Source organism: Ornithodoros turicata, chromosome 1 (genome assembly GCF_037126465.1).
Source record: "Ornithodoros turicata isolate Travis chromosome 1, ASM3712646v1, whole genome shotgun sequence".
NCBI lineage: Eukaryota > Metazoa > Arthropoda > Arachnida > Ixodida > Argasidae > Ornithodoros > Ornithodoros turicata.
Genome location: NC_088201.1, coordinates 29,666,754 through 29,681,394, shown reverse-complemented (window position 1 = coordinate 29,681,394; position 14,641 = coordinate 29,666,754). Strand labels below are relative to the sequence as shown.

At 43.3% G+C, this 14,641-nt stretch overlaps 1 protein-coding gene across 2 annotated transcripts in view; it reads right to left on the bottom strand.

The window, feature by feature from the left end:
• LOC135377824 (breast cancer anti-estrogen resistance protein 1-like) overlaps positions 1-14,641 on the bottom strand; it is a 30,875-nt gene that overhangs the window by 4,185 nt on the left and 12,049 nt on the right. The window contains exons 3-7 of one of the 2 annotated variants that reach the window (XM_064610526.1): positions 13,039-13,231; positions 9,265-9,406; positions 7,741-7,878; positions 7,339-7,641; positions 1,191-1,459 (exon numbers count right to left, since the gene is read on the bottom strand). In XM_064610526.1, the coding sequence (XP_064466596.1) occupies positions 1,191-1,459; positions 7,339-7,641; positions 7,741-7,878; positions 9,265-9,406; positions 13,039-13,231 (1,045 nt within the window). The remainder of the gene's footprint in view (positions 1-1,190; positions 1,460-7,338; positions 7,642-7,740; positions 7,879-9,264; positions 9,407-13,038; positions 13,232-14,641) is intronic. The other variant, XM_064610527.1, reaches the window with a different exon arrangement.

The following is a 14,641-nucleotide window of genomic DNA, read 5'->3' as shown; positions in this document are numbered from 1 at the left end:
ATCAATGCCGTTTCCAAAGTACCATATACATTCTGGTGACCTGTACAGTCTGCGCGCCAAAGCTTCTCACAACTCACTGGCTATAAGTGCAAAACATCACTGAGCTGCAGTGCCTAGAATGTGACATTGCAATATGTGGGAGCTTCATAATGTAGCTGAGTGATGCAGGGAGGGAAGAAGAAATACAGTACTTCTGAGAGAGATAGATAGAGATACTGTACTTCTTGCATTCCATTGTCTCTTGGTAAGTACAATTGCTAGAGATAAAGAAATTGCATATTTGCATATTATGAGCCTTGTCCTTTTTTTGAAGCATGACAATTGGAAAATGTTATTCGCTTCAGTGCCCCTTCAAGATATTTTCTCACTGTTTAACATGGAGATAACACTGCTGGGTGTTGTCATATGGCACTCATGTTCTGTAATGCACTCACGTCTCTGTCGGCAGGGACTTTGTATGTAACATGTTTCTTTGAAGTGAATTCCATTTCACTGCTTTCACTAACTGTACTAAACACATGGCTTTTCAAAATCATAATATCAATTTCAGCTTCACTCAAAAAGATAAGCGATAAAGACACCAGGTCACCAGGGACCTGCCATATTTGCTAACTCTGCCCTAACTTTTGCTTTCTATTTCCTAGCCTTTGCTGATGCACACAGTTATGGCTGTAAAGTATCTGTACTTTTCAGGTATAACTGGAATCTCTTTCAGTGCTTGACAGACTAGATGATAACCCTGTTGGAAAGATCATGACTGAAGCGAGGACAAGAAAATGGCTGTTTATTCTATGCCACTGACTCATTTATTTTGGAACAAAGCAGTATTTGAGTATCCTATGTGTCAAGTTCTAATTATTTCCTCACATAATTAACACACACCCTCTACTGAGCTATGTTTAAATATGCAAGTATATATGATAACAGGTATGCCACCAGTTCCGAATGGAGGATAACAGCTGCCGAAGACAGCGGCAACCTGTATGGGTGCACAATGTAGCCAGACACATTCCCAAGTAACATTGCAGTTGTGCTATGCCTAGCTCCTTCAATTCACCTTCTGTGTTGTATTATCCAGGGCTTCTGGGGGGTGGTAGAACACAGGATCCCAAGGCACATTTGTGGCTCTATGTGTACCACATGTACTGTAATCTGCAGCAAGAAAATGTCAAAGCACAAAATATCCTAACCTGTGGAGGAACGTCGTAAACTCCATCCAAGGACACCGTTGCTGGAGGCCTTGCCCCACGTTTGGGTGGGATGTCATAATGCAAAGGTAGGGCAGGAGCGTTATTGGTGGGAATATCGTAGAACTGTAATGGAGCCATATCGTGGCAAGGAGGAGGTGGAACAGCCCCCAAGCTGGCCCGAGTCGTCAGTCCCTCTACTGGACGTTTCGGTCCACATGCAGGGATGTCATACATATCATGGGCCTGCTCCAAGCTTGATCTGTTTGAGCCTGAAAATGAGTGTGGTAATCTCCATGTTATACCTGCCTGTAATATCCATTATTGTGTGGCACAACATATTTGAATGTCACCTGTTAGTGACTCTAATAATAGTTGCTAATGTATCAAACATAATTTTACCACTTATCAGAAGACAATGAGGAACATTTACCGTAAAAATGGCTAGCTGCATATGTACATTTATTTTTAATTACTGGTACATTGAAGACCCACATTAGGTGTCTTAAGCAAAGCTTTGGAATGGTGTTTTAGCATTCAAACTATACAACACAGAGTAGAAAAATATTAAAAGATCATAAATGTGCTAGATAAACGACATACTAAAAGTACCTAACACATAATATTGTAATAACACACCAATATAACGACACTTAGCATATCATAATAGCAGACCAAAATAGTGCATATCATATTAGGGAGAACAATACAGTGAAGAAGGAAATCATGGCAAGTAGATTTTGTCTGGGATGATTAGGACCTGTTATGATAACCAAATCTGAAGACATTTGTGCAAATGTAAAGACATTATAGCAAAGAGGGCATTTAATTTTAAATGCCCAACCATAGTCAGTGAAGGTAAAAAGAAGAGCATTCAGGAAAGTATTATTGAAAAGCTTTCTAGAAAGGCACACAGGAGAAATGTATCAGGGCTGCAGTAAATCTTGGGGATCGCAGGATTGTGTAAGTAAGAGAACTAAAAAACGTAGCGCTGTGCTATTAGGAAAATTCCCATTGTGAATAGAATACGAATATTTCAATTGCACTGCGAATCGAATCCGAATAATTTCTTCAGATGGCGAATCGAATTCGAATAATCAGAAGAAGCCCAATTCGAATAATTTTGAATACCTCATGGTGAAATATTTTGTGGCGTTGTGCTCACTCGATGATGTTCTGCTCCAAACTTGTGAGCCTTTTCACCCAGCATAAAATATCATGAGAGAATGGTCCCTCTGTGTTGTGTACGGTAGACGGCATTATGCGGATGAACTGCATTGAGAGTTAATCAACATGTTCCATGCAGCCTGCTTTGTGTGCTTTGTAGACTTCAATGACAGAATATCGTAAACAATGTAAGGCAGGCTTTGCCTAATACTGGAGTGTAATGATGTGAAGCTGACTTGCAGAACGGAGGCAATGGCAGTAACGCGAAGTGACCTTCACCCAACTCTTGGATGTAATGAGGCGGTGCCCACTTGCAGGATGGCAACAGCGAAACTTTCGAAAAATATTCGAAAATTTCAAATACTGAAAATAGGTTGTGAATAGCGTTCAAAATAGCATCTGATATTCAATTCGTATTTGAAATATCGAATATTCGCACAGCTCTAAAAAAAACTCACTTGAGAAACGTGTACAATCACAAACAAAGAAAAACACTGGAGACTTCCTAAAATTTAATAAGGTACAAGCTTTTGTGCAGAGCCTGCGCTTCCTCAGGTACCAACGGTACCTGAAGGTACCTGAAGCTGAAGTTTTTCTTTATGTTTGTGATTTCCCCCTTGTGAACCGACACCTCTGTCGTTTCCTTCTCTACTGAAACGTGTATAATTTAAGGAAATAGAATGAGCAGCATGAACTGTCTCAAGTCTGGATCATATTTCTGACAAAACTGTCCGTAAATGAAAGATTGAAAGAGCATGCAAACAATCCAAGGCATCTTTATTCTGAGTTTCCAAAGCACATTGCAAACTGCATTGGATATGGGTCAATATGGTTTGTCACTGATAAAATTATATTCTACAAAGACAGTCTGCAATGGCTCCGTATTGAATTTGCAGCTATTACGAATACCTTAGGCTGTATTAGTCAGTCATCTATTCTCATACTGTCATATCCCGCTATGAGATAATTGTGATTTTTCATTAAGCCCAGGTCCAGCCTTTGCCAGTTGGGACTGTATTAGACGTATCAAGGTCCACCTTGCTGACTGGACTCCTATCCCCCTTCTCCACACCTGTTATGTTGCTGCATTACAGTTCTACTTCATGTTCCATCCTCTATTCCACACCTCAATCTCAAACAAATGCTACCAAGATTGAGCAGCACAGTTTTGGATAGTTTCCAGAGGACTAGCCAGGAATGTTTGTTGCACGCCCCAAACCGAGGAGCTGTATTCTAAGTTTGGAAAGACCAGTGTAGACAGAAAATGGCACTTGAGTTTAGAAGGTGCCAGGGAATGCCCTCATCTAACTAAGAGCTTTGTTAGCGTCAGAGGTTATGTGTTGGATATGAGTAGACCACAAAAATGCAGCCGCTGCTTGCAGCTTTGATTGTACAAAACAGGTGAACTAGAAAATATTCACTACACTCTTTCCTACTCATGCTCTGCCCCGTGATGCCTTACCGACAATAGCCACAAGTCAGTTTTTCCAAGCAAGCACTTGCGACACATTTGTCGAGAATGCCACATAACTCTGTATAGCAGCTATAGGCTCTTTCGCCATGACACTGCCCTTTTGCCATGGTTTTATCCTGCCACGGTTACAGTTTACGGTTTACAGTTTAGGATATCGAGAAGGATGTGAAATAGTGACGTAGTTTGACCGCTATTCAATAGAATACATGACAACAGCAGATGCCGGATGTTGAGAGTATGCCGGAATTCTCTCTCTGGAAAAAGACGAAAACGTCATTCTTTACACAGAGGATTTTCTTATCATTCTTTACACCAATCAGAGCATGGTCTTGAGAAAAGGGATGCCATGGCAGCAGGAAGCAGACAAACTCACAGAAACAAAGCCTTTGTCCTCTGCACGCCACCCTCTCACTCCTCCTATCCCAGACAGAACACTATCTCCTGCAGACGTTCGAAATAGATTTTAACGTCCACGTCCTGAAATGAATATCACATGGACATCTCTGGGAGCTACATGAATGGACGTCCTTAATTGTACATCCGCAGGATGTACCGTAATGGGCGTTCGAAGAATTGTCCGAATAGGGTCCCTGATGGGACGTTGCAGGGAGCATTATCAGAGGAGAGAGAGAAACATGGCAAGGTGTGTCGCGGCGTGAGTTCGACTTTCGCTGAACCAGCTAAATGCATCAAATCAAAAGCAGTAAGAAACACAGACGTTATCGTTGGAGTGAGTTAATACACCAAGCAGTTCTTCAGTCCAGTGTTATCGGTATACGCAATCACATTAAAATTAAGCACCTCACCCTTTAGTTCGACTCACAGGCAAGCGTGACTCTAGAATTGTTGGAAGCTTGCGAGACAAGCAATATATAGTATCTGTTTTCGCTTTGGAAAGGTATGCCACTGCCTTTCTATGTTCGTGGTTCTAAGGCCTTTTTTGCTTTTTAAAACGTCACACTCAATGTCCGTAACAGAAATACTAGATAGAAACAAGGAGGACCAACTGAGAAAGAAAGACGCAGTGGCCGAAGCTGAAACAAAATGGCAGAAAAAACGCCTAGTAGGAGTCTGTCCACTTATGCAGCTCAATAAACAGTATCAATAACAATGAGAAAATACCGGGCCCTGAGCACGTACGCAAGTAAGTCCGTGCAACGTCCCGGCATCTCCGTGTAACTTCCTGTGAGGACAAACAACAGATATTTGTGGGAAGTCCAAACCATGGCCACTCGGAGATGTGGGGGACGTCTGTCGGAAAAAATGTCTTTCCCAGGGATATCCGAATTGCCGGGAAAGGATATCCCCAGGAGCACCACGGGAAGTTTTGTTCCGTCTGGGATTAGGAAGGTACGTCACACTGATGTCGCTGCCGCCGGAGCTGATTTTTACGATTCGTTTATTTAATATCTAAGCACTTTTCCAATGAAAAAAATTGCAAATTAGATTGTCAGCCGATGCTGAACATTGTGATATCTGTTTCATAGATTGGTTTCCAGATGCGACCATCCCTTTCATGCTCATTAGTAAGGAAGTGGGGAGGAGTGTCCACTGCTATATCAATACAATGCAAAACACCATACCTTTACCTCAGGCACCTTTCAATGGTGCATGGAAGGTTATTATATATAGAGCCTGAAGTCTTAGGGTTCAACCTGATTCTTCCACGAATTTGCACCCCGAATTGAAGGTTGCCTCTTTAGGGTGAAACCAGATTTTTACCAGGAAAATTGCTCTCACTGAGACGTCTGCAGGAATGCACGCTAACTTGTTTGGTGGCAAATGCAGTTACATCACCGTTTGTACCAAACCAGTATAGTTAGTTTGAGTAACTGAGCCCTATTTCTCCCCGAATGTAGCATACATGAAATTTAGAAGAAAAAAATTTGAAAATTTAGAAAAAATATTTCCCGAAAACTTCAGGCTCTAATTATACATCAGGGTTTTAGTCTGACAGCAAATCCAACAGGAGTCACTGAAACTCAGAATGGTCAACTGACATATCGTTTGATTGTCATTTGGGGCAGATGACAATGCCACAGAGTCAGTTGTAGTATTAGGTTTGGTTTTCTGTGTGCCCATTATCAGGTTTTCTTTGTTTCACTTTAATGTAGGATGCATTCTAAGGGGACTGCAAGAGGATCGTCTGAGCATGTTGTGGTTATGTGTAGCGTGGTCGGAGCTCGAGAGCAGAAGGTGTTGGGAGCCATGCTCCCACCAACATTCTCATTCTTTGCCGGCACACCGTGCAAGAGCCCACGTTCCCCCAACACGCTCACTCTCGGCCAGCTGCATACCATAGCTAAGGCCCCGGGTATTCCGCGATTCCACGAAATATCGCGGAATCCGGAATTCATTGCGGAATCCTTCGTTTGGCACGGAATTTCACGGAATCCCTTATTTTTAGGGGTGTGCGGATATTCGAGTTCTCGAATTTGAATCGAGCATCAGTCACTCGTACTATTTCATTCGCGAATCGAATGCCCAATATTCGGATTTCCGAATATCCGACTTTGCGCAGAATATGAACGACACCTCCCAGAAGTGGGCTTCACCTGCCGCTTCTCTGCACGAGGTGAAGCCTGCTTTACGAAATTGTCCATGCTGCAGGACCAACTGAGACAGATCGTAGTTTAGCTTAAGGTAACGTTATCCCAAGTTTATTGTGCATACTCCGCCTGAGGAAGATGCAACGTCCCTCCAGTGCACAGCTTAGCAGTGGCAGTGGGAGATCTTAATTTGATGTTTTCGAGTTCGCCTTACACTTAAATAATGCCTACAGCCCAGAAACAAAAAGGGAGTCCTAAAGATGTAACTTCCACAGGGCATGTATTGTAAGCTCCTTCCTATAATCTTCCTATAAAGTTCGTATAAGCTCTGTAGATGCCAAAAGATCTTTGAGCAGGTATCAAATGATTGCAGGCGACAGACGACATTCTTTGTCAGGGAAGAACACAAGATTTCATGTATGCAATGCTGAGCCACAACAGTGCTTTGAATCTGTAATTTTATAAAATGTCTTTATGTTCCCACATTACCCAAGAAAATAAAGTGTTTCCCATTTCAAGCAGCTGTTGACTGTTTGTCACGGAAAGTCGCAGAATTTACAAGTCTGTGCCGCAGAATTTTGAATTTGCCGCAGCAGAAAACCAGGGGCCTTAACCATAGCCTGCCCACTCCCTCCATCTGCAAGGCCTCACTACTATGAACTCGTCTTGTGATAGGCTGCAGCGTTGCGTGATCACAGAAGTGTTTGGCATGTGTCTACTGCCATTCTCATATATACATGTACCAGCGAATGTATTCTGCGAACACTACTTTTGGCCACAATGCCAAAGAAGGGCCCTAAATATTTTGTATGCCAGCCAGCTCCTCTGCCAGCTAGCTAACATATACCCCATTTCATTGTATGCCGGTTACCTATCTGTCAGGGGAGGAGGACAGAGACTGAAAATTGGGGAGACCATGCATCACCCTCCCATACTAACACGGGTTCACAGCAAGACATACCACACAGACTGGACAAGGACAGCGATGTGTTCAAACTCGACTGACTGCTTGCAGGAGAGACACCGCCGGATGATGAGCTCGTAGACATGAGTGAAACACCACTGGAGCGCCCAGACACGGGAACATCGTAGGTAACCACTCCCATGGCACTTTGCAAACCACTTTCTTGGGGTATGTCGTACGTAGTACAGGCCACCTTGGACATCTCTCGAGGTGGTGGTGGGGTGTCATACGTAACAGGGAGATCTGGATTCGGAATGTCGTAATCCATATTGCCTCGAGGAATGTCATACACTGTAACACCTGCCAACGTTAAAGTTGCACTGTTAATCAGTTTGTGCTCGGGCCTTATGTTTTCCATAATTATTAACGTATCAATACTTCCTAAGTTTGCAACATTACCTGGAACATCAGAAAGCAAAGCTTCTCTCTCAGCAGTTAGAGTAGAACGTGAGGCATCACAAGATACATTCGCTTGCCGAGGCTCATCATATGGTACACTTGAAGGCTGTAAGGTTAGCTTGTGCAGAGACTGGATGGCTAAAAACAAAGGATTACAAAAAATATTGTATGTACAGAATATGGTTTAAAGGAGTACAAAGGACCATCCAAAAAATTTTCAGATTAAGACGTCTGATGAAAGTGTGTGTGTCATTTTACTGAATAGCGTGAAAGGTTTTGATGTGTGCAATTTGTTTCCCAGAAAAAAACTCATATAAACATGGCTCCGCGCGTCCGCCCTTAACTCGCCACTCCAGGTATAACGAGGATGAGAAGGTATGATGCCACGTCACTGATGACGTTATAAGGAGAACTCGTCCTGATTCGCCGGTCAGTGGGGGTCAGCGCCTTGTCCCTTTGCCGCTGTAAACCAGTTTTGCCAGTTCTTTCGGAGAATTGGAGATAGAAAGAGCGGCCGAATCACTACCAAGCCAGGAGAAAGGCTTTTTCAGAACCCCAAACAGGGAGTAGCAGACAACATTTCTCTAGACCAATCAGCGAGCGTTCTTATTATAGCGTCAGCGCGAGGTTCAAGGCAGATCACAGGCTGGTACTGCTCTTCACCACCGTTGCGCACGGTCGCTTTTTGCAGCGTACTTTAAATTCAATTTCTGCGATAATTATGACTCTGTGGTGTGAATTACTTCGCATGGTGAATCTTACTGGCCTACTTAACAGTTTTATAGGAAGAAAACAGGGTGTTTTAAATGACTTCTATGCTACTTTAAAGAGATTGAATATACCATGCCGAACATGCAGAGGTACAGTAACACTACCACATAATAATTCTAAAGAGAGTTGTAAGTATGCTACATGGCTCCTTTCGTCCTGCTATTCAACAGCAGGCTTTATGCCACAAGTAAAATACATTTCAGTGCACATAAAGTACCAGGGGGAAAGAGACCTGGACAGGCTGTCGATGTCTGCCATCTCATCACACTTCTATTTCCTGCTACACACACACCATCATAATTCTTGAACTAAGCACACGTGCGAAATAGACATGCATGCACAATAGATCATGGTGGCAGCAGTGCAATTTAGCTATCCATTCACAGTAATACACACAACCTTACAATACCCATAGCTCATCAAGCAAGTATTTCAGAAAAAAAAAAAAAAAGTGTTGGAGCTCAGAGCCACGTTTATTTGTCACCAACACAAGGTTCACTTGTCTTTAGATGAAAGCTTTATCCATTGTACGTGCTTTTCTACAGGAAGAAAATTCATAACCGTGCATGCATGCACACCAAAGTGCATACAGGGGCACGCGGCATCACATGCATTGACATAAAAAGGCATGTAGAGTAGTTATGTTCATTCTAACATTAAGATGTGTGTAGCAATCACCAGCACTTCTCATGTTTGTCTTAAGCATTTTCTGCAATAACACTGGGAATAGATAAAACAAACAAATGCACTTACTTGGGACCACAGTATCTGCATGCAAACGAGTCACTGGTGTAGGTAATGCTGAGTGAGCAGGGAAGTCATATTCTTCTGCAACTTTGGCACCCACTGGCACATCATATAGGTATACATCTCCCACCTTGTTGGGGGTCACAACCTGCACATGATAATATGTTCATCACGTGGCACAAATATTATTTATATAAGGTTTACAGTTCCTGCATGATACTTTAACTCCACATATTTATTTGGATCATTACACAATAATGCATAAATTCCACACCACGTTATAAAAAGAAAAGCAGATCAGAAAATGACAATGTTTAGAACATTAAGGCACAGATTCACGCAGCACACACAAATATAATATATATGCCCCAGTTAGTCACTAGCATAGATTATGTAGATGCCTTCGCTGCTGCACTGCCTTGTGTGTTTGCATAGAAGCATGCATGGCGTGTGACACTGCCCTTCCCATTGTTGTGTTGTTAAGTACACTTATAGATGTGTATAATATTTTTTGTGTATGTGTATATTATATTGTCGGGCATTGTTACTTCACTTTTCCTGTGTATAACCCCCTGTAACAGTCCCTACAGGAATTAACAGTATTGCAAAATAAAAAATAAAGAAAGAAATAATGAACAAAAGTATGCCGGCATCACAAAGTAAGTCAATAAGGAAATGTGTGGGTTGCTAACTAAATATGTAGATAAGAATGCAATAGATGTCTGCAAGAATGATGGGACCAGTAATATCAAGTAAAGATTATGAAACAGTTTTGCTTAAAGGGGCCATAAACAGGTATACGAGCTGCACTTTTTAAAAATGCATTGTGATACGCTGCCGACGGTGAACGCTTTCAAAAAATTGTTGTCATAAAAAAGTAAATAATGGCTCCAAACTGACTGCACTCTTTCACACTCATGCTCCGCCATGCAATGTCCTGGCGACAATAGCCACACGTCATTTTGACGTTGTGCACCATCAACAATTCAGAATGCGGGACGCTTATACATTAACTTTGTTGTAATATCGAGAAGTGAGGTAGATTCTAAATATATTCCCATCTGTCAAACCCAAGACAGTCAGTTCAAACCGTACCAAAAGCCCCCCAATATTCCATTTCATGTGTGCACTATGTTTTCAGTGCTGTACTGTTCCGCGAGGTCACCGCGATGTTCTCGCAACCGGTTCCCTTGCAAGCTGCAGCTTGTCTCAGTGGGGCCCCATCATTGGCTAGGAGAGTGAAATCTCCCCCACCTCCACGCCTGGAGAGCGGCGTTGCCATACGTTGGAACATTGTGACGTGACCCCTTTCGAAAGATGAAGGAGAGGCTCACACAGATTATTCTCTTTGAATGGCATGGTTTCGTGGCAAAGATGCTCGCTAGAAGTAAATGAATTTCATATTTGGATGTTGTGAGCCACATTCCTTCAAGAAGCATAATAACTCGATAATCTTCGTCGAGCTGTTTAGTGCCCCTTTAAGTATAACTAAGGTGGGAATGTTTGAACTTGAGTATTGATTGATTGCTTGATTTTATTTAAAGTGCCCACAAACAGCCGTGGCCTTTAGTGCGGTGCACGAAACACAATACATACTCTATATACAACAGGGAACTACACGTGCATAACGCTGGCTAATTAAAGATTCCGGGATAACTAAATTAAGAGAAAGATATACTATCGAAATGTCGCACGATCGGAACCATAGTCATTATACACTTTCAGTAACCGAGACAAAGGAGAATCAACGTCTGAATGACTAATGCAGAACAAATTTCGTGCCCTTGCCCTTGTCCTTGTTGTACACAGCAAATTAACGGATGACAACAACATGGGACAGTCGATTTCACCGTTAATTACTTTTTCCAAAAATCAGAAATCAATACATCGTCTTCGACACGACAATAACGGAAGTCCTATATAATCAAGAATGCGCTCATAGTCATAGTATAACCTCCTACCAATATATCTGTCATAAACAGTAGTAACCAGCTTACGTTGTACATGTTCAATTTGGTCTGACTGCGTTTTAGTCAAACGGTTCCAAACAATACTGCAATGTTCGAGTCTGCTCCTGACATGGCTCATATACAGTACTAACAAGCACCGAGGGCCAGTGAAGCCACGAGTAAATCGCGTTATAACACCCAGAGACCTGACAGCTTTGTTCACAATGGTGTTCACATGTGGGCCGAAGGAAAGGGCGCTGTCCACTATGACGCCAAGGTCACGAACAGAGGGCACACGCTCGATATCAACGTTTTCGACAACATAAGAAAAATGCGTGGGCTTCCTCTTTTTGCTTATCGTCAACGCCTTCGTCTTGGCAGGGTTAAGTAACAAAAAATTATTTTTACATCAGTTATTTACTGAATCAACATCCCGTTGGAGTAGCTCACAGTCGTCCACTGTGGAAATTACCCGATACAGTTTAACATCGTCAGCATACTGTAGCACCTACGAGTGTTGAACGACCAAGGACAAATCATTCACAAATATTAAGAAGAATAAAGGGCCGATTAGAGCCCTGCGGAACCCCAGAAAGAGACTTGTATTCCGACGACAAACAATTGCCTAAGCTAACAAAATTAGTGCGATTTGTTAAATAATCATTTATCCATTTGCAATAGCCATCTGCAACTCCAGTGCGAGATAATTTCTGGAGGAGACGCACATGAGACACGCAGCCAAAGGCTTTTGACATATCGCAGTACAAAACGTCGACCTGACCACCATGGACAACTGCAGGTGAGCAATAATTTAAAAAGAACACAGATTTGTGTCCACAGATCTTCCACGCATAAAACCATGCTGCGTTTCCACTATTCTTCTACTAAAGTACGCATAAAATCGTTCGTGCATGACAATCTCAAAAACTTTTGAAAAGTTACATAATACAGTCGCCGTCCGATTTTTCGGACTCTGCGGGGATCGCGCAAAAGTCCGAATAATCGAGCAGTCCGAAAAAACGAATTTCGCTTCAAAATAAACTTTACTAAGCCCTAGTAGGCTGGAAAAATTTGTCGATGCTTTCCTAACGCGCTTCCAGCTCTACCTGATAACATCAGCTTCTATTTCCCGAAGCGACATTTCGTCAACGTACACTGTGAGAGGCACCGCAAGTCTGCAAGTCGGTTTCACCTAACGCATGCGTGTTTTAGGTGAAGCTCACTTTACAGCGCTGTAGCGCGACTCCCGGGCGGACAGCACGTGCTGGGCCGTTGGCCAAAAACGAAGACGCAAAAGCGCTATGACAGACCTCTTCTACTCAGAGGAATGGAAAATGAACAATCATCACTGCCTATTTTTTTGCCTCAATATTTTAGTTGGTTGATTTCTTTCGATACGAATTTCAGATGATACCAATATTTTCCGTCACCCCATGAGAGAAATTCGCGGGTTGGGCAAACAGAGTCCGAAATATCGAGCGACGGAGCTGCACGGCGTCCGAAATTTTGGACGTTCTTATACATCAACTCTATGGGACCCGCGGCCGTTCCGCGAACGAGTCCGAATAATCGAGCACGTCCGAAAAATCGGTCGGCGGCTTTAATGAAATAGGCCGGTAATTGTCGACAACAGTAGGGTCACCACTTCTAAGCACTGGTACAATGACGGACTGCTTCCAGACAGCAGGAAACACACCTGTTCTAAGGGACAGGTTAAATATATGCAACAGAACTGGACCAAGGATATCGGCACAACCCTTCACAAGAAAGCTAGGTATGCCACCAATACCACAAGTATTGAACACAAGTATTCCTCATATTGTTATTTTACCTTGTTGGCATCCACTCTCCATGATCTCCGCGTAGAATGCCTCTTCCCTGGTCCCGGGTATGTTCCAGATATGTTCATGGCAACATTATGTTGCTGGTGGGGTGAGATAGTTCCCATATTCACATTGTCTGGAATTGTTCCTGTTGCGTAGCCAAGACCAGTTGGGTCATACATGCGTGGGATCAGCCGTAGCCTACAATAAATGTATGAAAATGAGCAATCAGACACTTGCTGGCCACTTCCAGCAGCATCCAATCTGCATGAAAAATGTGGCGTCACGAGGTATTGCCTGCAAAGCAACATGAAACTTTTAGACTGAAAATGGCCTGAACATAGTCTCAAATAGTCAGAGAACCTTGAAATAACCAGGGGTTCAAACATGAGCAGAACTCCATCCCTTCCACCATTTGTCACCTAATGATATGGAAGAAGTGGACCTAGTTGAATCTCCCTTTTTGTGCATATGAGCAAGCTTTTTGTTACCATCACATGGATTTTTCAGTGGTTGAGGTAGTTTCAATCAGGGTGACGTATTCATAAGACAGAATTAACAAATATACGAGGGGTGTTCAAGTCAAACCGGGACTTTCTGTCTCCTGAGTGTACAAATGGCTCGCGCTACTTCTATTTCGTCAATTGCACGCGTGACAGGCCTCCGCATTCACCACGTGGTGGTGCAAAGTTTGTGCAAAACAGAATACTCGTTCTGGACAAGATGGCCGACAACGAGGTGAGCGCGCACATCGAACTGCGAATTGTCATGAAGTTTCTCGTGAATGAAGGCGTAAAGTCACCTGAAATTCACGGAAGACTTCAGGCTCAGTATGGCCACGATACACTTAGCCGCAGCAAAACGTTTGAGTGGTGCACCGTTTCACTCCTGAGCCTAAACGCGCATCAAAACAGTGGAAGCATCCGGGCTTGCCAGCTCCCAAGAAGTTCTGAAGCACCCCGTCTGCGGGTAAGGTCATGGCCACGGTTTTCTGGGACAAGGCTGACGTTGTTCATGTTGAATTTCTGCCCAGTGGTACCACCATCAATAGTGCATATTACTGCCAGGTTCTCAGGGATGTGCATAAGGCGCTGAAGCAAAAGCGGCCGGGCCTCATCACCAAAGGAGTCCTCCTCCTACAGGACAATGCACGCCCGCATACCACGCACCTCACGACACGCACCCTACAGGAACTTGGCTGGGAGTTGTTGCCACATCCCCCTTACAGTCCAGACTTCGCTCCCAGCGATTTCCATCTCTTCGGGCCACAGAAGGCGTTCCTTGGGGGCCGCCACTTCAGCTACAGTGGACTAGAACTACTTCTAGTCCACTGTACTTCAGCAGCGACAACGAGGTCAAGAATGCGGTCCGATCATGGCTGCTACGCGCCGGTAAGGATTTCTACGCTGCTGGCATCCAAGCCCTCGTGAAACGCTGGGACAAGTGCATTAGTGCAGCTGGAGATTACGTTGAAAAATAAAACTAATTTCTCGCCTGTAAGTTCATTTTACTTTTGCGAAAAATGAAAAGTCCCGGTTCGACTTGAACACCCCTCGTAGTTACAGTACTGGTGCTGTGCCTACACAGAATGAATAAGGGTCGATTCATACG